Genomic DNA, 25,313 nt, shown 5'->3' with positions numbered 1-25,313 from the left:
GGGTTAATAAATCTCCCGCCTTTTATTTTGAAATTCTATGAAATTTCCATAAAATCGAGATTTATTTGTTCTACGAATGATATGATAGCATTTTGTAATTAAATGAATATCATTTTTTCATATTTAAATTCAATAATTTCACTTTTAGATTGCACGGAATGATAAATCAATACTTTATCAGGAACTAACGTAGAAATTCGGCGAAATTCGAAGATTAACAGATGTTAGATAGGAAATATACTGGATGACAATAAGCGAGTAATATTGATGATTCATGTCTGGAATGTTATCCAGAACGGTTCTTCAAATGAATCGCACGTAATCAGCATTGTCGATTAAAACAATTGATAATTGTGTTCCCTCATTACAATAAAAGTATAAAAATAGTAGAATCTCTATTCTCATACCAGATGAGAATAGAAGAATTTTATATTCTCATACCAAAGAGTGGAAGAATTACAAAAACAAAATATTCATCTTCTAAGCGAATGTTTTGATGTCTTTTGTTTACTCATACAGGGAATTCACATATTTATTACATATCGATATTTTTTACGCAAAAATTGATTAATTGTCTCATATCATATTGCTTAATATCAGTAACATACTCGAAGTATGTACTGTCGATAAGTATCTGAGTCGAAGCACATCACGTTGTAAACACAAATTGTTTATGCGAACCATACACGTGCCTATATTCTACCAGAAAATTGGTCTGTTTGCAGGATTCAGTAACCTTAAAAGATCGTGACTTGTTTTCGAAGCGCCGGGAATATGTAAAATAATGACTGCACAAGGTACATGTGCAAATAACACGATACATAATTCAAGATTCGTCTGCGACGTTATGCTCCTGTACTATTCCAGTGCAATTATATAATTTCGAATGTGTTTTTTAAATTTTTAACTTGTTATTCCAACTCGCCATCGTTTGTTATTGAAGTCCCTATTTTTACGAGCATATTGTCTAGCACAGTTGTCGGACGGAACTTCACTTCAAAGTAAAATGTTCACCTGACAACGCGTTAACGCTTTTTCATCTGAAAGTAATTTTTAACTTGCAGTTTATTTGAACCCACGTGATTTTATACACAAAGCATAGGATGCCATTTTTCCATTTGGGACTTCGTTTTTGAGAAAACCGAATTTGCTTCGACTGAAAACAAGGGTTGAAACAAAAATATTTTATTCTGTATTTTTTACTTAGTTTCTGTGTAAATTAATTTTCGATAGCATTAATGATCAATTAAATCAACCACATATAAACAAAAAATTTCAGATTATTAGACTTTGAATGAACAAACTTTACTGTACATTTTCGAATTATTCTTTCTTATAGAATCACTTAAAACATTACCTACAAATGTTGTACAGTTACGAGAAAGACAAAATATAATGGCAACATTTTTTTCAGGGATGACAGCAGGAAATTCGGTTATCGATTTGATTTTTGAATCCAAGCGATTCGAAGCACGTAAACTAAGTTTAAAGTCTGAATACATTGAGGGCAATGCGAGTAATTCAAGACGTCGTTTCTGATTACTTAATGGGCAAAATTGTCGAGTGTTAAACAATTACGCAATCACAGTCTTGTACACCTAGAATGCGAAGTTGTGTCGATGGTAGTATAATTCGAACGATATGATTTCTTTTCTCGTAACGTGCAATTCAGTCCAGGTAACGACCGCATTGAGCTTTGACTTCCTAGTGAATTACTGCCGCTTTATTCAGCCGTTCGTGACATTGTTTTTTTGCGAACGTGTAGAGAGGTTAAAGGTGTGGAACTTAATTTCTTATTTGCCTAAACTATGTACTTCCCGTTCGGATTCTACTTGGAATTTCACTAATGATAATGCGACTATGAGATCCTTGAATTATTTTGAATACTATAGTTTCTGAAATTGATACACTAATAACGAAAAATATTGAAAATGATTTATTCTCGATCACCGTTATTGAGTAGCAATGAAAAATATGCATTTATCTGAAACGTTGATAAACATGTTATTTTCTTTCTTTCATACTGTCACTATAAATTTCAGTTATAAGTGAATGAGTCAGCTCTGTTTGAACAGTATAAGAAAAAGGACATCGAAGACATTAAAAAATGATATTCCAATGGAATGTTCCGGGGAGTTGCAGAAAAACAACTTGTCGGGTGAAAAACAAATAAATCAAACGAATTTGCATTGCAACAAAACTGAGAAAATGCAAAGTGTTTAAGGAGTAATTACTCTTATAAGTCAATGTATCAAACGTTCGTTGGTATTCAACCGTATGAATTATTCGCACACGAAACGTGTGCTTGTGTTACTTAGCATTTTATCTTCTTTGTAGAATGATGATTTCAGTGTAGGAAGCAAAAAAGAAGTAATAGTAGATATATATAATTACGTGTTTCGTCCCAACAATAACAACTTACGATATACGGCAGTTATATTTAGAACAGCGGGAGTAAATAAAATACATTTGTTTTTATTCGAACTCAGATTTCTCTCAGAAACTCAGAAAGATTTGAAAATAATGCTTCGGTATAGTTTTATTTAAATCAGTAGCTATAATAATTGTATGAAATCGAAGATGAATATCAGAAATACCGCAAGAAACTTCTTGAAGATTCTTAAAAATTTTAACGACACGTATCAATTTTCTTAAAAAATCATTCATATCGTGTAACATTTTTAACCCTTACACACTATCATCAAAAGAAAACACGTTAATGCTATCGCTGTTACATTTATAGCATAAGTATGCCAGCGAATTGATCTCTCCCGCGATAACGTTATCACCACTGATATTCCAAATAAATACACACGAAATTAGTGTTACCAAATGTCACGTTTTTCTTTCTTTTTTTTGGAAATAATATTAACTCTGCTATAGTCCTCGATTTAACTACAAACTTGATTAAGAACACGCATTACAGTCTATGTAATAACAATTCTCGAATTTAAAAGCATTCCTGGTAAAATGGGAACAAGGCAAAATCGAGAAAAAGTAAACAAACGAAATGATACTGCGTGAGTTTAATGTTAAGTTTGAAATAATAATTTTGGAAGGACAACATGAAAACGTAATTTGATCAAAGAACACTTGAAGAATATAGCAGAGTTAGACTAGCGAAATTTTATCCAATGGTAGCCACTAAGAATTAAATAGAGCACTGTTAGCTACCATGACGTAACGCTTGCATTGAAACTTTAGCTACAATGTTCCATCAGAACGGGCGTGGGCATTGTGTAGGTGCATTTTACGGGAATTAGTATGCCACGCTTTATAAATAACTCGGTGAATGTTCGGAAAGGTCGGAAAGAAGCCTGCATTCTGCGAGATTCTGCATAATCGCGTCTGGCACGTGTATTTTGCACCTTTTTCTTCTTTTAATTTCGTTGTCTGTTTCGAAACGCGGGGGTGTCTCGAATATAATCTGTCGTTGATGACACTTGCGACGCTATTTTGGTACTTGCGAGGATATTCAGCTTACGAGACGTGAAACCAGTGATGAATCATTGTTCCCTAACACGACTTATTGATTTATTTATACAATAATCTTCTAAATAAGATATATATTTTGGTAAAAATGTCAATAAAATTTTCGTTTTCTTTTTTGTATATTTATTTATTTATAATTTATTGGTGCCGTGAGTTATTCTAGCTTGCTGGCTTTTTAAGTGAGTAAAAGATCGGTTTCTTGTAATGGGGATATTTTGATTTGATGTGATTCATGGTTTTCTGCTGATTAATCAGTCGCTGGTTTTATGAATAATGTGCGTATTGGAGTTATTAATAAAAATATTGTATAATTTGGTGACTCAAAATTTGACGTTATTTGAATATTGAGATATTATTAACTGTAAATAGCTTTAATGGAATAGCTTTCGGAAAGACATAACAGATTGAACGGAAATAGATTTTTAGTAAGATGAGAATGTGCGTAATTTTTTCGTGAAACACACAGTTACAATCTTATTTTTAGATGAAATATGTTTTCTGCGAATAAAATCTATATTGGAGACAACTGGAAATATTTACATTCCGTAAATATTTGCAAGCTTCATGGAGTGGAAATCGTTGAAATTTCACTGTTACTGAAAACTATTCTATTTTTATTACAATTAAATGGCATATTTTTATTTTAAAAAATGTCAAATAAAAAATATTACTATTATTTCTTTTATTTTTGAGAACACTATCTGAAATCTCAGTTTTTCGATGAACAAGTATAATAGAAATATAAGAAGAAATAATTTATTTCTGTCTGAATACAGCCTTCTGAATTCATACAATGCTACTTAATATAATCTTACTTGCAAGATTCGTTGATAACTCTAGTCAAGTTATTATGTTTCTTATTGATATAATGCGCTATCACATTCAGCCAATCAAAATTCGCAGTATAGTAGAATCTTCTGTTCGTATGATCCTATATGTATAAATGGATAAAAAAAACAGGAGTCAAATGGACTATGCACATATTGATTAATAACACGATTTTGCAATGGGCAAATACATTTACTGTTCAACAGCAATGAAGGTTAACGATTAGACAGCGCGTTGGCTCCTGATAAAATGCACATTTAGCTGAAATGATTAAGCAATTGTTATATTTGTCTAATTTAACGTCATTTCACGTTGGACTTCCATTGTGTGCGTACAAATTTGAGTGAAGCTTGTTTCGTGTGCGTATCTTATCTCATTACCAATGTGTTGCTTCCATATCTCTTAATAAAAATAACCAAAGGGGGCGTCAACGTGGCTGGCAAGTTGCAAATCAAATTTTCCATCGCCTATCGTCATGTACAATTCATTTTTGATCGTTCATCATACTACTTAGGACAAGAAAGTGTTACATTAAATTTCAAAAATAATCTGTACGTCTCAACACTGTGAGTCTTTATGAAAACTCCCATCTTGATAGCTAATTTTAAAGGCAATGTAACTAAGTAGACTTCGATTTTCTTCGTTAACAATTAGATCACAAGTATCTTAAATCCGTATTGTATTCTATTAAACTATATTTCATTGTTTCTTAAGAATGCATAAGTTGACTGCAGATATTGTTGCCTTTACACCCGAGTTCGAAAAGGAAATAAAGCTGAAATAAAACAAAAATTGGATTATCTTATGAAGACGTAACTCGAATATAGGAAACTCCAAAATCGTGTGACTACTTAAAAATCCTTAATTGATCAATAAAGATCCAAATATTTGTACTCCTTTAACGTTAGGTCTCTACTAAAATGTATCAATGCACAGTATAAATTGTTTACGTTCCACGTCACACGACTTCCTGCTAATGCCGCGTGCTAACTCCAAAACAGTATGGCGTCGTACGCAACGCCATGTCTCACGAGCGCGGCTCGTGATCGCGGAGCAACGGGTTTCCACGCAAATAAAGAAGCCATAAATTAGCGAGCATGGAAATTCGAATTAATACGCCAAATTGGGACTGTGGAGGGGTTAAGCGTGCAGAAATGTAAACAACGATGAGACGAACGCTCCTATAGGAATCACGTGGAATGGAATGCACCGGAGGAAAACAAACGCCAGTTATCTAGCAGGCTTCGAACGAACACGTTCGTTGATACCGCGGCTGCTCCGATAACAGCCTTTTCCATCGTGCGCTCTTCGAGGACGTATCCGTAATATAAATAGACGGAAAAATACACTTTTTCTTGTCTCCGCGATTATTCGCGTAAAAATCATTTGCGCTTCCATTGAAACTTCTCCAACGTTCTCAACTATGTACTAGCAGTGCTCTTTGAATTTAAAGGATCTGAATTGACCGAAACGGATTTGCGAAACGAAATATCGTAAGTGTACGTCCTTGATGATAAATTAACCCCTTGTCTTAGAATATCGTGTCAGACTCGCGGTGAGGATTTCAACTAAAATTTAACGAACATAAATATTATTCATTTTGTTTAAATGCAAATTACATATTATTCCTCTGTTATCAATGATTATACCTTAGAGCACACGTTGATACGGAATAAGACTGGAGTTTTCTCTTGTTTTCAATAAATCATTAATGACAAAGTAGTTAGATCGATTACAGTTCAGTAGGGAATCATAGGGCAAGGGGTTAAAAGGCAAATATCAATGTTCGAAGGAATGTAGGATATCGAAAATCAATGAAATCTTTCGAAATTGATGAAATTTTAATCACCTCGACAAAGTGATTTTAATTTCTTTTCTTCCTTTAATTGGGGGGTTTGAGATATGTAAATTTTCGAAGCATCGACGAGTAAACGTATTTTGTGTTTATCTTTTCGCGAGGATTGTTAGTGTTTAACTCGGTGATTGAATTTTTAATACTTTACCAAATCAGCGACTTCTGAAGTGTGTTTATACTTCCGTGAAAAATAAAATTGTTGTTTATTTATGTTATGAATTCAATGACGCTTACGATGATTAGAGAGGATATCGACGATACTGATGCAGTAGGCACGTGTCGAGCCGTGTGTTACAAATGCCACGATTACGTCGATGAAAATATTTGATTTTCAAGCTGTCTCGGGAATCAAAATAGTCAATATTGATCGTTTCAGTTTTGTCCTTTACGATCTCCGACAATTTTTCGTTTTAATATATTATCAAAATCAATCTCGAATTACCTTTTCATTAAGCTGCCGATTGCATGCTTTTTAATCAATCTAAATCCGAATTAATAGAAATGTAATTCGTAAACATGACATTTTTACGTTATTTTATAATAACGAGAATTCCATACAATCATAACATAAAATCCGCATTCTAAGTATAACTAACCGTATTAAACTATAAAACTAAAAATATTGAACTACAATAATTTTCTAATTTGTTTATTCCTATTATCTTCAACAACAATTCAATGTAAAAGTACCTGTTACGTACGCTTGGACTTGATATGATAAAAAATATGAAAATGATATAAAATTAATATAGCCTTGCGTCCTCGACGTGGACAAAAATCTAATTCCTAAGGGGGTGTACAAGCTTATAGATAAAAACAGCTGGTAGTGAGTCGATGCATTCCGCGCATGATTTGTCAGCTCGACTATTTTTAAGAAGCTTGATTTTTAGGGACCATTTAGCGACCAGCTGATGTGTGGTCTCGACAATTGCCGGCAATGGGCCTGCCGTCAATGAAACAATTAAGAGATTTCCCATTCGAGAATTCATATGTCTCAATAGTAACGTTACCATCACTTTGTCTTTACTTTCGACGAGTTTCAATTCGTGACCGTTCTACGTTCACTGAGTTGAATGTGTTAAGTCAGTTTAATAATTTCAAAAAGTCAATTTAACTGCTCGGTAGTTTTAATGTTAACATTGAACCCAGTGAACGCAGAACCGTCACGGATTGAAACTAGTCGCAATAAGTAAAAACAAAGCGATGGTAGCGTTAACTACAGCGATGATTCATTGCGTCCGTGAAACGCATCTGTCATTACAGATCAGATTAAGCTACACACCAGAAAAATTTGCTGCGGATCGTTTGATAGTCGTTGGGAACGTTTTCGACTAGCGAATGAAGCTTAATATTCCGACTTAGCGTTTTTACGATAAAGAAACCGTGAAATTAACCCTTTACACTCGAGAGACGATTCTCAGTCGCCGTTTGATTCATCAGAGAAAAATTATAAAGTTTAAAATTCAATATTAGACTTTATATAAAGTATTAATATTTCGAACATACAAATAAAATAGCCCTCTTATTTTATGTAAGATTTTTCTTTATGTTGCAACTAAGATTATTGATATTTCATCGGAAAATAATGAACATTTGTAATCACAAATATTGTCGAGTACAAAGGGCTAATCTGGCGATTGATTTAGTTAACATAAACGAATGAGATGATGAAGTAATCGCGAAGTATATTTTCGTGGACGACAAATGAGGAATAATGCATGCGTTTTTTGCGCAGCCGGCGGCCTAATGGCGGGTTCCGTGGCTACTCTGACGATCCTCTGGATCTCCCTGCAAACTATGGGGTTCCTTGGGAATTCTCATTCCATTGGCGCCTATAAGTTGCCGATGACCTTGCAGAACTACCTCGCCAGTTATACAGGTAAGTGGGTCATTGTCACACCTTCTTTTTCACTAGTCTTTTTTTTTCTTAAAAAGCAAATAACCCGATTATGGTTGGCAACGTTTCAGACGATAAGTTTGAGTTCAGGCTACCGCTAATTGATTTCATTTTATTAACACGTTCACTGTCAAGCTATCGTTCATAAAATCAAAGTAACTTGTTTAATGAAATGGAAAACTGATAGTTAGAATTTTTGACATTCTTTGTTGTTGAATTGTTCGATCGCAACTGAATTTAGTTAAACGAATAAGGTACTGTAAAGGTTAACTTTCTTTTTTATAAGGAATTTTGTTGTTTGTGTGTAATTAGATGGCGGTCAACGTGTTAAAAGATCAGACTTAAATTTATGATCGTTACTGTATGTTTTTTTGTTCTATAAATATTTCTTTTCTTTAAACGAATACTTGATCCGCAATATTTGCTCTGACAATTTTGGCTCTGGATACTAATCATCTTTTATTTACATTGATCAATCACTGATCATGTTAAGTATTATTTGCAATTGATTTTCACTACTTTACATGAATATATATATATTTTTGAAGAATACATAGTTCAGAATTTTTAACGAAAAATTGACCGTTAATACGTTGCAATTTAACTTATGGAGTGTACAACAAATTTCTCATCTAGTTTGCAGTCTTTTTGTCTGGAATTTATTTTTCCACGTAGAAAATGTTAACTAAAAGCTGTAAACCTTTATTGTTATTGGCGTAATAATGATAAAGGTGAATAAACACGATAAGAAAACGGATACATAAAGCGCCAGATTTAATAGTTAAGCAGTCTGGATCGTAATGGATTAGAGATATTGTTACTCTGCACATGACGAAGTTTAATAATTTGTTAACTCAGCTATAAAGATAAAGAGAATTTGTAAAAGCCGTTTAATAACTAGAACTCAAAGTATTTTAAGTATATCAGCATTCTTGATTAAACAACTTGTTCAGTGGAGTACTTATATTTACACTCAAGTGAAAAATACGTACTCCATCTTTTTAAACTGTTCAATACACGGTAACTATAAAAATGAAACGTGTGTGCTATTATTTTTCTCATTAATGATGTATATATTATAACGTGTTCACATCAATAACAATGGCCAAAAAAAGTTTAAAAATGGCATCTATATTTCTATTTAAAAAATGCTTTATTACTTCTATCAGATTTATAAAAATTAAATGTTTAGATATTTTCAGGTCAATATTTCTGGATTACTTCAAGATAATTCACACAAATTATAATTTTTAAAATTAGAAATCTACACAATAACGATTGAAATAACATAGAAAACACGTTATTGCCAATTTATTACGCTTTTCTATTGTAAAACACTACGATAAAAGATATTAGCTTATTTTATAATAAACACCAGACTAGCTTTCCATTAAACTCCTTTACCCGTCTTTTTTCAAAAATGTTAACTTCACACGAAACAATGCCAATAACTCGAACATCCTTTAAACTTCTTTTGGACCGATACAAATATATTCGATATAATCAACTAGTACTTGTTTTACATGTGTTTAAATCAACCCTTAGCAATCACATGACACATAAAGGGTGCTTTCCAGGTGGAAACATTGTCAAAGCATGAATAGAATACCTTGAGCATATATAAACACGGGTCAATTTCATTGATTAGCTAAACGAAAATGTCCGAGATAATGGATGGCAAGAACAAGCAGACGTAACAAACGCACGCTCTGCCCTCTCTGTTTTCCTCTATCTCTGCGATGTTTCGAGCATTACTCAAAATTCCTCCGACCGACGCGACACGACCCGTGCGATTCACCGGATGCATTTTACCGACGTTTTTAAAGGTATCCTTTCAGGTTTGCCGATGTCGAACTACCCTTATGAGGTCGTCGTAGACACCGGTCATTTCCAAAATCGACGTTACCCTCACATTGACAAGGCAGTCTTGAACAACTCGATCAGTTTCGCGCAAAACTCGGTCGATCGTATGAGCACCCTCGAAAGGAATATCGTGAACGCTGGCGTCGAATTGCAGGCACACACGCCGGCGGAAAAGCAATTCCTTGATTCTTATCCTTCCGAGGATGCTTTTGAGAGAGGCCTCGACGCCATTGTGGCGATGAAAGCTTCGTCCTATCTCCTTCACCAGAGCTGTCGCAGGTAATACGCCACTCAGGCCAGAAGGTACAATTCTCGTTGTCCTAATAATGGACCATAGGCGGTCTTCCTACTTTAGGGAATTCGGTAAATCGAATCTGTTCGCGTTGTTTAAATATGCATACCTTGTAGAACACGTTCGCGGAACTATATGTTCGAATGTTCGTCGATTTGACGAGGGTTCGAGTGTCGTGCAAAAGAGCACGAAACTAGCTTCATCCCTTCAGTTTTATTCAAAGTACAAGTTAAAATTGTTTCGAATGTTTCGAACGTTGCTATTTTGATGATTTTGATGTTTTCTTTTGTTGGTTCATTAGAAGCAGGTGAGAATCTTTAAGGGATTCGTAGATATCAGCATTTACCTTCGAGTGATTGGTTTCATTATGTATTTCCTTGGGAGATGGTAGTGCTTGCCGTGTATCACATCTTTGTAACAAAGTTTGGAAAACTTGATTCAGGATAAATAAATAAGAAAATATTGGTAAATATTTCGGCAGAGTTCTGAGTCTAACCCAAAACTCGCATCCAGCCTAACCCAAAACGCGTCTACCCCAAGCGAGGACATTCTTAGCCAATCTACTCGATACCATATCGCAAAGCAAACAAAAGAAAGAAAGAAATATACAAAGTGATAATTATCCTTGCAGGTTCGGTTTGGAGAAGGATGATTGCGCGCGGTTCATATCCACGCTGCCGCTGCAGGGTACGCAGTTGAGCTCCGCCTGTTCCTCGTCGCAGGCTGGTGTCTGCAATTCCAAGGCGAAGTACCGGAGCATCGACGGCAGTTGCAATAACGTGAAAAACCCGAGCTGGGGTAGTGCGATGACCGCGTACACCAGAATCCTCTTCCCCCAGTATTTTGACGGTAAGGATTCAGCCTGCCGCGTGATCGTCACCAAAGCCAAAAGGCAAAAAAGATGATGACATTTCACCCTGGCCCCGTGTTCCGTGAACCCGCGTTGTTCATCCGGTACTCGTCCATTTAGACCGTTTCTCCCCGGGCACGCTACGTATGTGACAAAAAAGAAGAAGAAACTTTTCGAATGAATCGCGAAGTCGGGTTCACTCGTGACGGCTGCAATTATCCCGCGACCACGGCTAACAACCGGCTACCCTCGGTTTCGAATTGACGGAAGCGTGGAAAAGAACTCGAGATGTACTCAACCTAACCGCGCACCGTGCTACCGTTATTTGTGTGGAATAATAATCGTTACAATTATTTGCAGCCTTTGAGCAACACTTTGGCGCTTCCCTTTCTCCTCTTTCCCTCGTCTTCTTCCATCCTGGTTCTTCTGTTATCTCGCACTGGGTCTTCTTCTACTTTTCTGTCTTTCTTCCTCGCGCATCGTGATTCCGCTTTCATCAAGGACACGGTTATCGCGTGGTTACGTGAATCTGATCGCAACTTGAGGGCTTCCTTGTCGATGTTGCGAAATCCTGGAAACATCTGAAGTTCCTAGATGATTTTCTGATTAGTCTCAGTGATCATATTCTGATGGAGACCATCAAATATTTTATCTGATTGTACGGCTTGAAAAAGTGCTCTACTAATGAAAGCGTGCAATTGACGCGACGTGTGTTATCTGTCAAGCTAGAAAACAAAAATAGGGGTATCAAATGATTGACTCTAGGTGAACAATAATATATATTATACTTATTGAAATGAAATAAGTAACGTCACATACCTCAGAGTTCCTTGCATCAAGGAAGTCAAAAATCGTAGAGCTGCTGTTGCCACTTTGTTACTGACCGCTGGTCAATAGTCTAAATTTATATTAGGTGTACTTTGGATACACGTTGCTTGATTGTAAATATATCATTTGGATTTTATACTGCCTTCTTGATGGGATTTTGAGGGTCTGGGACTGTGACTTTAGCTGAGACTCTGACACGTGTGCAAGGTATCCTGGAAATATGGCTTGATGATTTCTTATTGACTAAAGAACTATGTTAAGTTTATATTTCGTGGATATGAACTCCTTTTCTTTGATCGTTCGTTGTTGGGAATTGAGAGAGATTAATTTTCTATCTTCAGTAGATTCTTATGTCTGTTTCACACTAGTCTCTATCAGTGTTACTTTCTCGATTAAAAATTTTGAAGAGTTGTACCCAGCTTTCGTCGTTCTCAAAATCACTTTCGAAGATAATTTTATAAAGTCCATTTAAAATACTCTTTTGGAGTACTTTCAGTGGGATTCGCTTTTTAAAAATATATTTTAACGTGTATACATGTTGCAGAGCTTATCTGTTAAGGATATGACAATAACCGTCGTGCAAAGTATTCTTAGAGTACATACTTCTTTACTCAACCGAAGGTTGAATGAATTTACATAACAGATTACAGAGTACTTATCTTGCTGTAAGTTCTGTCGAGATAGACGAGTAAAAATAGCTTTCGAGAGACTATTGTTTAACGGCAATTCTGACGTGTGAAGCATATTTTTGCATGTATATACTTAATGTCCAGTCCTCTAAGAAAATTGTCTCTATCAAAGTATTTAACCCGTTAATAGTTTGCTTTTAATTCAACTGAAATTTCTACGAGCATCATCGTAAGAAGATTGCAGTATTCAAGGACACCTTGTACATTTCACTCGAATCACTTTACGTAACTCTCGGCATGCCAGAAACATCAATTTTCAAGTACTTCGAGGATCATTCTCCTTTGCTCTCGTCTTGGAAAAGTATCTCTATGTAATTCGCTCAGCCATTCAATTGTTATTCTGATTCTCTTCGTAGACTCCTTCTCGTCGGCCATTCTCATTGTTAAATCTCTAGAGGTTCAGTTACTACAGAGATTCTGCCGTTTCCACGATCGCAACTCGAAACCGTTTCTATGTGCGCTTGCACGCGAGCTACAAACCTCGACCTACTAACCCACCTAATCCGCTCACATCTCGATACCTTTGAAAGCATTTGATCTCTCATACACACACGCAGAACACACACGCAGAACACACACGCAGAACACACACACACACACACACACACACACACACACACACACACACACACACACACACACACACACACACACACACACACACACACACACCGCACCGCACCGCACACGATGAAAACGAAGTAGAAAAAAAAATGATACGTAAAAGCGAAAACGTAGAAAACGAACACACTCTTTGATCCCTGGGCGCTAATGGATAAAATGAGAAAGATCGTTCGTCGATTGGGTTAACAAAATATATTCTGTGATTTGCATTACAGTTGTTGTACGATAAGGCACATAGAGCATAAAATGCCTGAGTGTAGCAGTGAATAATACTGCCTACAATAGGGTGCCCCGGTCGGGAGATTCTATCCAGCAGTAGAATGTGTATGTAAACTAATTCGGATATACCTAATAATGTATCATATTTATTATTGTAACACTAGTTGAAATATTTTCTGTTGATTGCGGTATACGGGTCTCGTTAAAGGTGTCCGAGACAGACGAATAGAAATTGGGAGCCGTAGAGGGTGTCCTGAACCATACCCTTAACGATTCAAAGTCTTTTTCTAATTCGAATGCTGGAAACTTAATGTTCGATTATCCACCGGGAAATGAAATTCGTTGCACTCAGAGTGTTACGGTGATCATCTCCCAGTTTGATCCTCTCGCTCGGGCACCTTCATCAGCCATCTAGATAAGTCACTTGATCGATTCTTTCTGCGAGCGTTCTCGACGTGTTCGTTTAAGTTACCATCAGTATTGCCGAATGCATATTTCATGAAACCGATGAGAACCGCCAACGAGGACGCGTTCTCAGCGCGTCGTTTCGTCGATAACGCATCAGAACACCATGTCGAAGTAGAACAAAGTACTTTTATACCTTTGCGATGCAGCGCGAGAGCCACCGTTTGCCGATGTCGTCGATCTTGCTGGGTCCGGTCAGCGTTACGGACGATTCGGAAAACCCAGGGACCGTTAGCTCGCGTTCGAATGCAGGTTTTAGGCGCAGTTAGGCCCGCGATCCGCGCAGAGGTGTCCCTCAATTCCTAACGAGACGCGCAAATCGTTGCTCGCTCTCGCGCTGCACGAACAATGTTTACTCGCACACAAACCCAAAGTTCGTCGGAGTCGGAGTAACATGCAAAATTTCTTTCTGTTCGACGGAAACCTTGGGAATTGAAGCGTAAGCGACAGTGTTCCCAAATGCGACACCTCACTCAACCTTTTATGAGACAAAGTATTTGAGAGATGAACAAAATTATTTTATGTACCTTTATCTTTCATTGAATGTTATCAATTAGAAGTTAAGAAACATTAACTGACTACTTTTTCTATATTCTAAGATTGTCTCCTTTTTATTTACAAATGAGTCAAAGTTGATATTGTTAATAGTTTGTTCTTTTTTTATAAGAAATTGAATTTTTCGTTTTGAAATTAAAAATGGGGAATTGTTTAAAATTCTTTGGAGTTTTCGATGGTAATGGTATAGTTAGGGGATGGAGGATTGAGTGAGAGCTAGACAGAAAACTTGTTTGAACATATTTAAATTGTCCATTGCGGTTGATTGGTCGGGTGTACGATTAAGTGCATCCCTCTTCTTGAACGTAGTACTGATTTACTCCGATTCCACGGCGTAGAGTTGTCTGAGGTATCAGTTTCTAATGCTTCGTTTGGCGACCAGGAATTCAAGAGCCGAGGCATACGGGAGAAGCGAGAAAACCGCTACCAGGTGCTAGGACCGTGAGCGTGGCTTTGTCGACTTCTAATGATCAGTCAGATGTCAGTAGAACGTTGACGGTAATGCAATGGAGTCAGTTCATTGCTAATGACATTTCTTATACGCCAGTACGTAAAATGGGTAAGTGTCTTGATCGTGAATTTTATAATAAATGTTATTAGATTTCTGGTACTTGAACTGTTTGCACTCCAGAGGCGCCTCTCAGTCACCATACGATTTGATAGATCAAAATTATTAAATTTAATATTGAATATTAAGCTTTACACAATGTTCCTTAATTTATATGTGATTTCTTCGTCAGTCAATTTCAAAGAATGTCGTTTTATATCTCGCCAAATGATATTGCCTATTTTTAATGAAAAACTTTTGGAGTACAAAGGGTTAACTACTTATTGTTTCTTAAGATAAGAGGGTTTTCCTTTATTTGAAAATATTTGAAATAATTTATAGTTTATTGAGTATATATGTTGGGTATAGTTTATTTATAGATTACATTTTATTGGAAATCTTTCTCCAAATTCTACTAAAAAATTTATTTTATACTTCATGTCGATATTTGTCTGATACAACGAATTATTTACATCGAGGCAATACGAACGTAATAAATATAATTTAATTCGTTACATTGTGATTTTCAGTATCATCGGGAAAGCCAATTTCATGCTGTCAATCTGATGGAAGCAGCTTATCTCCACGTCATGTTCATCCCGATTGTGCTGCAATTACAGTACCTGATGGAGATCCCGTTTATGGCCAGCATTACGTTCGATGCATAAATTACGTGCGATCGTTGCCTGTTCTTAAACCAGAATGCACATTTGGACCAGTGGAACAGGTAATTAAACATGTCTGCAATATTTTCAATGGAATGTTCGTTTAAACAAACTGATTGTTACTTTTCATTTACAGATGAACCAAGCCAGTCATTTTCTGGATGGTTCAATGATCTATGGTTCTACGTTGAAGAAGTCCCGCGAATTACGCGAGTTTGATGGAGGTCGTTTACGGGTTCATGTAGACAATAACCACGAGTTTCTACCTATTGGCACCGTAGAAGTCGGGTCTGCGTGTAGAGAAGGCTGTTACGATTCTGGTAATACTTAATACCTTTTAACATTTTTCGATATTTCTGCTAATAATTGAATATCTTTCGAAATGTAATTTCTTAAATATATTATATCACTCATAATAAAAAGTTCTACCTTTAGAAAGTAATTATAGAATTACAATGTTGAAAATTGTTTTATTTTTCAAATGTTTATAAAATATGTAAACTTATCCATTATTTTTGTAACTATATCTATGAATGATTTATTGTTACAGGTGATCATCGCGTAAACACGCATCCACAATTGGCTGTGATGCATACCATTTGGCACCGTGAACACAATAGAATTGCTGAAAAACTTGCGGAATTGAATCCTTATTGGTCAGATGAAACATTGTTTCAAGAAGCCAGGCGAATAGTGATTGCTGAAATTCAGCATATCACGTACAAAGAGTGGTTGCCCATTTTACTGGGCAGGAAGTACACTCGAGCTGTTGGGATTTCGCTTGGAAATAGTTACAGTCGTGTCTACAATTCTGAAGATGATCCAGCGGTCAGTAACGAAGTTGCAACGGCAGCTCTACGATTTTTGACTTCCTTGATGCAAGGAACTCTGAGGTGTGTGACGTTACTTATTTTATTTCAATAAGTATGATATATATTATTGTTCGAGGACATATAATTACTTCACCTAGAGTCGATCATCTGACACCCTTATTTTTGTTTTCTAGCTTGACAGATAACACGCGTCGCGTCAATCACACGCTTTCATTAGTGGAGTACTTTTACAAGCCTAGTATAATCGAGTCGGATGAAGTGTTTGACGGTCTCCTCCGAGGTATGGTCACTCAGACTAGTCAGAAAATGGACATGAACATCATTTCGGACGTAAGTATATAGCAAGCAACATGTAATCAAGTAACAAATTTTTAACGTGATGAAATAATTATACGTATATTTACAGGTAACAAGCAAATTCTACGCTGAAAATCAAAATAGCCTAGGTTTAGACGCTGTCAGTTTGGACATACAGCGTGGTCGCGACCATGCCTTACCTGGCTACAACCAGTATCGTAAATACTGTGGACTTCCATCTGCAAAGAATTTTGATGACTTCTTAGATCATATTCCGATGGAGGTACATATTTTAAATATACAGACTTTTAGATATTATGTAAATATCTTTCTTTATAATTTTGATAGTATTTTTGGTAATTGAATATTACGTATATAATGAAAAATATGACATATACTATAACATATTGTATTTTTACAAATAGATGCTCAAGAAATTGCGCACAATTTATGCAAGCCCTGACGACGTTGATCTCATTGTTGGTGGCATGCTTGAAAGACCAGTAACATCAGATGGCTTGTTAGGCCCTACATTCAGCTGCTTGATCTTTGAACAGTTTTCAAGAACTCGTCGCACCGACAGATACTTTTATGATTCTGCACATCAACCATATCCTTTCACTCTCGGTAAGTAATATCAACAGTTAATAGTTCTTATTTAATTTACTACGCATACAAGTTTTTACATTTCTTGGTTATAACAGAATGTGTCACGTATAACCGAGTAATTTGTTTTGATGTTAATACCTATTAATATTTGTTGCAGAACAACTGGCAGAAATACGTAACGTGACATTAGCAAGAGTATTTTGTGATAATGGTAACAACATCACACTCATGCAATCGAATGTTTTCATGAAACCGCAACCAGGGTAAGTTTAATTATTTCTTAATTCAATATTTTAGTCTCTTATTTTTAGTAATTTCATAAAGTACTTTTCTGAATTCAGTAAATATTAATATCTAAACTTATTTATATATTTGGAAGTTACACAGATTTTCATAAACAAATCAATCATTATATCTTGTAGGAATGAGCTGAGATCTTGCACAGACTTTGAAGCCATCCCGAGTGTAGATCTTTTTGCCTGGGCAGAAAGAGCTAAAGCGTATCGTTGAACTCCCCCCTTAATTGGCTGGTCACATTGCCGCATCGATTTACCCGAGCTGCACAACGGGCGTGATGGAGACTGCGGTCTGACGATCGGATACCGATAGTTGAAGAATGTTGACGATTGGGTCTCAACGTCGTCATGTAATCAGAAGTAAATAAAAAAAGAGGTATTTGTTAAAGCCACGTGTACCAGCGCGCATGACGAACGGGCACGATGAAGGGGAATTCAATGAAAAACGGCATGCACCAAAAGCAGTCAAGAAAGAAAACGATAAGGTGCATCCACAAAGTGACTAGTCGATTAAATGAACACGCGACGGGACTGCGCGTGCTGCGCACAGGAGTTTGCAGAAAGGAAGAATAAATGCAGGTATTAAAAAGAGCTCCAGAAAGACTATTATATTCAGAGGGTTTTATTTTAGAGTAGCGTAGAAACAGAGTGAGACAAGACAGAAATTGGAGATTGTAGATGTAGCTATCTTTGAATTTCATACGCTTAGTTCGTATCGTAGACGAGCCTTCTATCAGATCACGTTGCTTGAAAGGATTTGTTTGTTGGTTCATTTCTTGCTTCATTCTTCGTTGTAACAAATGGAAAAGAATATTTGATTTTTTTTTATTTCTTTCCTTTTACGAGAGGAAATAAGCGAACTTATTTTAACAAGTACGTTTCAATTACCTTATAATTTATTATTGATCGTAATACTATTAAAAATACTTCTTAATGCGTTAAATTGCAAAGAAGAAATAAAACATAACATCGATGGTTGAATAGAATATACTTGAAACTCAATTATTCAATTTTATGAAATGAATCAGGCTGATTTAATTGAACGATTTAAAACAACACACGAAGGCATGAAAGTAGAATGCAAGCAAAATTACTTGAGTGAGTCCGAGGGATTAAATCTAAAGGAGAGAAGCGCCTAACAAGCAATAACTTCTAGAAAAATAATCGGTATTGTAATATCTCGTAACGATATGTCGAATGAAGAAACACATTACGCGGAGAGCAAAAGTTCTACGGAGTTACAAGATTATTTTTGCAATTTTGAAAAGAAGCAATACATATGAGTAAAATATTTTTGTATTACTGTAAAAAGAAATTTATTCTCAGTGAACGACGTAGAGACATCGTAAGAAGTTCATAAAAATAGTAACGGAAAAGTTATGATCGTAATTTGATGCCGTAACAAAGCATCTATATTGAAGTAATTTATATTGCACTGTTTTCATGTTTTGTAATATATACTACATTAATCCTTAATCATTATAAATATATGTTTTATGTTTCGCTAGTTTTAGTAACAATTTGAAACATGCAATTCTTCATTATAGCTGGTACACCAGAGTTGTTAAATATCGATTGTTAAAAAAGCAAACAATGTGCATAGATGTTATTGTTTTTGACGACAGGCTCCTATTTATTTAACTCGCTCGAAGAAAAACTCATTTTTTTGTTCGTTCTGGCTCGAAATATAGTTTTAGTTAAATTCTACTCGGCGTTTAGGTTGTCTCACATGATTACGAGTGATCTATTGTTAGAATATGAAGTATGACTGATTAGATTTTAAGAAGAGGTAAAATACAGATGAACGTTTTGTACATGATCAAAATTAATTGTACTTATGGCGTTCAGTACGGTCTCTTTTTCATCGAATTTGATTAAAAAGGGGTTCAATCGTATTGTGCACTTAGAAAATAAAGAAAATGTCGAACAGCAAATATAAAAATGTTAACGTTATTCTACCATTCTTCAAATATTATTAATCCTTTTCCCCTAGATATATACTTCTTAATGAAATAAAAAGTAAAATTTACAAGAACATAGATTTTATTGATTATAACACTATTCTTTTTGTAATCCATTCAATGAACTGTCCTACACGGTAAACGATTTTTATTAAATAAAAATGTTTAAATCCGATTATCCTAGAAACGAAGCACTGTATGAATAATTATTATTTTTATTAATTTTATATCCTAAATAATTATTTACTTGATTGACAGGAATATGCAGAAAAAAGACCCAATCGTGACGTAAATTGGATAGTGTCAAGGATGAGAAATTTCGCCTGATTTGATAAATTCAATTTAATATGTATAAATATATTGGCCTAGACTATCAAAAAATTAACTACATTCATACTTATTTGAAGCTTTTAGACTATTTCATTTAATTAATTCCGAAGGAGAAGTATTTTCTGATAGATAATATACTACAATGATATACAGTGAGTCACAGCCAAAATCGTACATCACATATACGAATACGTTTCGTCTCGTGAAAAAGTTCAGGAAGGATATGGGGGAAAAAATATCATGAATCTATATTGTAAATGTATCTATATTTATTATGTAGTAGTATCAAAAGGAACAAAGTTGTCTAAATATAAAAAAAACAAAGTTACTATAATTCAGCCTGGAAAACGTCTCATAGCTAAAATCGTACATTTGTAGAAAAGTGACCAACAATTTGTTTAAATTAAAAATTAATATTTTGTTGGGTGCCCACGACTACATTCTACCGCACGCAATCTGTTTGGCATAGATTTTACCAATTTTTCAGTAAAACTGGGTTCAATTTTTCTCCATTCCTCCATTAATACCCTTTTTAAATCATTTTTATTTTTAATAGTATGTTTCCGGATTCTAATCTCTAATTCATTCCAGACGTGCTCTATCACGTTCAAATCAGGTGATTGTGGAGGTGCGTTTAGTACTTTAGGGCAATTATACAGTACCCACATTTTGGCTACATGCGATGTGTTTTTGGGATCATTGTCGCTATAAAACTTAAATGAATTCAAAATCCCTAATTTTTCGGCACTGTCCCTCAAATTGTTTTTCAAAATATTTATGTAATCATATTTATTCATGTTACCTTCGATAAATGCTAAGTTACCCACTCCGGCAGCGGACATGCAGCCCCAGACCATTACTGATTGCCCTCCATGTTTCACGGTACTGTTTAAATTTTGTATTTTAAACTCCTCATTTGGTCGACGCCACACCGTAATTTTTCCATCTGAATGAAATATGTTAAATTTACTTTCGTCCGTAAATATAGTTTCTTTCCAAAAATCAAAATCTTTGTATATATATTCTCTTGCGAAATCTAGTCTCTTTCTTCTATTCTTCTCGTTTATAAGAGGCTTATTCCGAGCTGTACGACTGTGAAAATGATGTTTTCTGAGTACTCTTCTTATTGTTTCTGGATTTACACTTTTCCCTAAATATGTTTCTACTTCATTAGTAAGTTTAGGTGCACTGATCTTCGGATTCTCTTTAATTTTTCGTACTATCCATCTTTCGTCATACGCGTTGAACTTTTTCTTTGGAGCTTTTTTTGACGCATTACTTATTCTATTTTCGTTTTGGTACCGTTTTACAATATACTGAACAGTACTGGCACTTCTACCAATAATCTTCGCAATTTCACGATAGCTTTTTCCACTTTGAAAATTTCTTATAACTATTTGTCGCTCTTCTATCGTTGCTTGCTTCATTATTACTATCTTTCTCTTTTTTTTCAACTACGAACCTTACGACGCTAAATGACAACTGCGAATACGCCAAACAATGTAATCTTTCATTTGTTCCATAATTTTCATTTGTTTTCAGGGATTCCCCTTGGGGAATATTACAAAATATATATACTGTACGATTTTAGCTGTGAGACGTCTTCCAGACTGAATCATAGTAACTTAGTTTTTTTTTATATTTAGACAACTTTGTTCCCTTTGATACTACTATATAATAAATATAGATACATTTACAATATAGATTCATGATATTTTTTCCCCCATATCTTTCCTGAACTTTTTCACGAGATGAAACGTATTCGTATATGTGATGTATGATTTTGGCTGTGACTCACTGTATATGTTCAATTCACAAATTCTGATTCAAATTTCAAATCCTCTAGAGGATTATGTCACGTGATTACTGTACCTACAGTCACATTATTAACTATAAGTCATTGTGTATTGATTACGGTGCATACTTACCTACTGCTGCGTACTCACTATTTTGAAACATTGAAGTTACACATTAAATGAAACGTTAAGTAAGCATAAGACTTAATTTGATATATCCGAGGACTATTAAATGACTCAAGTGGTATTGTTTTATATCTTTTACTTTACGGTTTTCAACGATGGCATGTAAATATTATTAATTTTTGTTTAAATTGATTAATATGTAAGACATGGCATGATATTTTATTAGATTATTTTCAAAACTAAACTGAAATGAAAGTCGAGAATAATAAGATAGTAATCTTAATTTTGTTTACATCAACGATGCAAATTCACCAATAGCAGTGTGCCTGGGTTAAATGTGACTGATACGCCGGTATATGTACCACTGTTGTATCCAGTTGTGTTCGTCCTGACCTCTCTCATTTACGTTGTGTTGACGGTTTACCTTAGTGAAAGAAATTTTTAACCGGTAATAAAAGTATACATTGTTGAAAATCAAGGATCAGTAAAAATAGAACTCAATTACTAGTATTTTTGTATTATCTAAAAAACCTCAATTGCTTATTGTTTAATTATTGTATTACGTTTATTCATACTAGCAGGTTACACGTATCAACAATGTGCTGAGTATCTATATTTCAAACAAAAGCTTATACAGAAGTAAATTCTGGAGGTTTGTATCTAATTTTTAATAAATTTATATTATTATTTATTATTTTGAATAAAGAAAATTATAATTCCATAATTAATTCAATAATAAATAATTTAATTTCCATTACACCTTTTAATAAATAATATTTGTATATATAAGTTATTATATTAAACAGGCACAGCTGTTTGTATCTCACTGGACTGGGATGTTTAATAGTTGGTAACATCACTAAGGAAAGATTTCAATAAAAAAAAATGCCGAAGAACAATAAAGGAATGAATGCATTCTTCTGCTTTATGGTTGACTGGAAATTAGAACAAGAAAAACGTGGAAAAAAATTTCCTCATGGTTTGAAGGACGTACAAAGGGATCCCCAATTAAATGAAGATTGGGCAAGTCTGTCACATGAGCAAAAAGCATATTATAAGTCGAAAGCAAAGGATAGCAAAATTCAAGCTCAAGGATCATTGTCTAAAAAAACAACATTAGGAGAAAATATAGATGAAATCCTTCTTGCTGAAAAGAATGAACAAGAATTCCAAGAAAATATGTTACAGTATATAGATTCTGTAATCTCCATGGGCACTCAACACAATAGTTTGGAGAAGTTAAAATTTATATTGATACATGTAAATTGGTTTTATAGAAAAGAAATAGGAATCAATAAGTTTGATTTTGGTCCTGCTGAATTTGCTGTAGGAGAATTTAGTTTAGGCCATGGTGTTGAGAACATGTACCATGAGATAATCAATATTAAAATACCATTGGGGTGGAAAGGAGATGCATTAAAAATTAGTCACGAAACACACAAAATTACAATAGAGCATCCAGATGGGCAAAGTGACTTTGCGTATATGTATGACAATTTTGTAAAATTATTAAGATCAAATATGACTGGAGACAAGTATCCACCATTATTTACTATTAAAGATATGGCTCCTGCAGTTGAATCTTTGTTGAATAGAATGTGTAATGCTTCTCGTAAGAGTACAGATGACTTTGTAATATATTCTTTGGAAGCTCTATTTGCAGGACTGCGAAATGCTGCTGCACAAAATGAAGACAGCTGCAGTATTCCTCTTGTAGTAGCAGAGCATGAGTTCAAAAAAGAACTTTTTGCTTTTGTTGGCGGTCTTGAGTGTGAATTTCATAAAAGCACAGATGCAGCTGTGTACTGTAGTATGTCTAAAGTAAAACAATGGTGTTTCACAATATGCGACTACTGTTGTGAACATTTGCACATACCAATGATTGAAGGGATTCATTGTCCTCTCATCCGACCAAACTTTGAAGTTACCAATAACACTATTGATTTTCATATGTGTAACTTAACTTTAAATGATGAGAGTAGCTTTGTCTCTATGACTGGAGTAAGTGAAGACCATAGACAAAAGGTATCTGAAAGAACTTGTAAGGATGAGCAGCGACGGCGCAACCAAAGTAAAACATTAGAAATAATTGATCATAGTAAACATAATTCAATTGGTAATCTAAGTTTACCTGGACGACCTCTACGACCACCTAAGACTATGGCACGAGCAATGAGCGAATCAGACAACAATAATGATATTTTTAATAAGGCTGATTTTCCTCCAATTGGAGGACGAGGTATTATGATGAATAAAAAAGTTGCAACAAATAAGAATTTTCCTCCTTTTGGAAAAGGCAGTGGAAAATCTACATAAATAACTCCTACAATAATAATGTTAATATACATACTTAATTATGAAATTATATTTTATGCTATTTTGAAATTATTGACATATTGATAATTTTAGAAAGTAACTTATATTATTGATATTAAAGGCTTGTTTACATTGTTATTTGGAAAGATGTTTATATTTTGATAATTTGTTATAAAAAAAGAATAAATATAAGACATAAAATATATAAGTATAATATTGTTACACTAAATATTATAGCTTAAATTATTATTACCAATTCGTTTGGTATTATGTATTCAGTACTTTATTGGAGTTAATTTTTTATTATGTAGTTCACTTTTTTGTATTAATTAAAAACGCGCGGTTAGCACACTGCCAGAAATGTATTATTTAATCACAGTATTACGTGAATTTTATTGTTCACATAATCCTCGTAGCCTTTTTTAGTTTTCTTTCGGTTTCTTGATTACTTTTTGGAGGTCGTTGAAAGGTATCAGGAATTCATTAAGTAATCTTTCCGTAAAAACACTCTAAGAGAGAAAGTGTAATACACAAACGATATATTTTTTAATTTTCTTATGTAACAAAAATATCAACTAATGTAATTAAAATAAAGTGGTCGTACTTTTTAAGAAAAGTTTTTTTTTATTTTTGGTACCAAATCCAATCAAGAAACTTATATTCTTATGAGACTGAACTTATATTTAGATCTCTGAAAATTCCTTCAGAAAGTTAGATAGAGGTATTTTTTAAGGGTAAGGATTAACTAAATTATTTCTTTTAAATTACTCATTTTATAGGACTTTTAATATAAACTCTATTTTGTAAGAGTTAAAAACAATGTAGAAACATTATTAATTATAGTTATAAATAATACTGGAACTTTTCTTCATTAATTTTAATTAGTTATTATATAGTTAAGTAATTTATTGATATTTATCACTCTTTTATTTATTTTCTAATTTATTCGTATTAATCATTATTTTCAACGCTAAGTCCTGAACCTTCCTTTTGAGACAATATACTTTCAGAATGGTAACAATTAAGCCATGGACATCCTGTTTCGATTTTGAATGAACATCAACGTCTTGCTCAACACTT

At 34.4% G+C, this 25,313-nt stretch overlaps 2 protein-coding genes across 9 annotated transcripts in view; both read left to right on the top strand.

The window, feature by feature from the left end:
* Positions 1-19,646, top strand: part of LOC116427665 (salivary peroxidase/catechol oxidase) — a 32,775-nt gene extending 13,129 nt beyond the window's left edge. For 3 of the 5 annotated variants that reach the window (XM_031978270.2, XM_031978271.2, XM_031978268.2), the window contains 12 exons: positions 7,911-8,054; positions 9,899-10,214; positions 10,859-11,076; positions 14,840-15,016; positions 15,535-15,731; positions 15,806-15,989; positions 16,220-16,562; positions 16,676-16,832; positions 16,909-17,082; positions 17,225-17,426; positions 17,566-17,671; positions 17,831-19,646. In XM_031978270.2, the coding sequence (XP_031834130.1) occupies positions 7,911-8,054; positions 9,899-10,214; positions 10,859-11,076; positions 14,840-15,016; positions 15,535-15,731; positions 15,806-15,989; positions 16,220-16,562; positions 16,676-16,832; positions 16,909-17,082; positions 17,225-17,426; positions 17,566-17,671; positions 17,831-17,918 (2,306 nt within the window). In that variant the 3' untranslated portion in view covers positions 17,919-19,646. Of the gene's footprint in view, positions 1-5,542; positions 5,814-7,910; positions 8,055-9,898; positions 10,215-10,858; positions 11,077-14,839; positions 15,017-15,534; positions 15,732-15,805; positions 15,990-16,219; positions 16,563-16,675; positions 16,833-16,908; positions 17,083-17,224; positions 17,427-17,565; positions 17,672-17,830 lie in introns of those variants that run through there. The other 2 variants (XM_031978272.2, XM_031978269.2) reach the window with 2 other exon arrangements.
* Positions 19,647-21,892: 2,246 nt separating this feature from the next.
* Positions 21,893-24,849, top strand: LOC116427610 (protein maelstrom homolog). 4 transcript variants are annotated; one of them, XM_031978148.2, is made up of 3 exons: positions 21,893-21,982; positions 22,496-22,569; positions 22,724-24,849. In XM_031978148.2, the coding sequence occupies exon 3, from the start codon at positions 22,803-22,805 to the stop codon at positions 24,231-24,233; it is 1,431 nt and encodes a 476-aa protein (XP_031834008.1). In that variant the 5' UTR covers positions 21,893-21,982; positions 22,496-22,569; positions 22,724-22,802; the 3' UTR covers positions 24,234-24,849. The 4 variants fall into 4 exon arrangements, with proteins under 4 accessions (XP_031834008.1, XP_076224227.1, XP_031834007.1 ...); XM_076368112.1 differs by having other exon boundaries at positions 21,912-21,982; positions 22,499-22,569; XM_031978147.2 differs by lacking the exon at positions 21,893-21,982 and adding an exon at positions 22,081-22,365 and having other exon boundaries at positions 22,499-22,569.
* Positions 24,850-25,313: the final 464 nt, after the last annotated feature.

This window comes from Nomia melanderi, chromosome 1, assembly GCF_051020985.1.
Source record: "Nomia melanderi isolate GNS246 chromosome 1, iyNomMela1, whole genome shotgun sequence".
Lineage (NCBI taxonomy): Eukaryota > Metazoa > Arthropoda > Insecta > Hymenoptera > Halictidae > Nomia > Nomia melanderi.
Note: the sequence above shows the minus strand (reverse complement) of the source record. Positions and strands in the feature narration are given on the sequence as shown.

Coding starts and splice junctions, on each gene's coding strand:
- LOC116427610 (XM_031978148.2), top strand. CDS start 22,803: ATGCCGAAGAACAATAAAGGAATGAATGCATTCTTCTGCTTTATGGTT.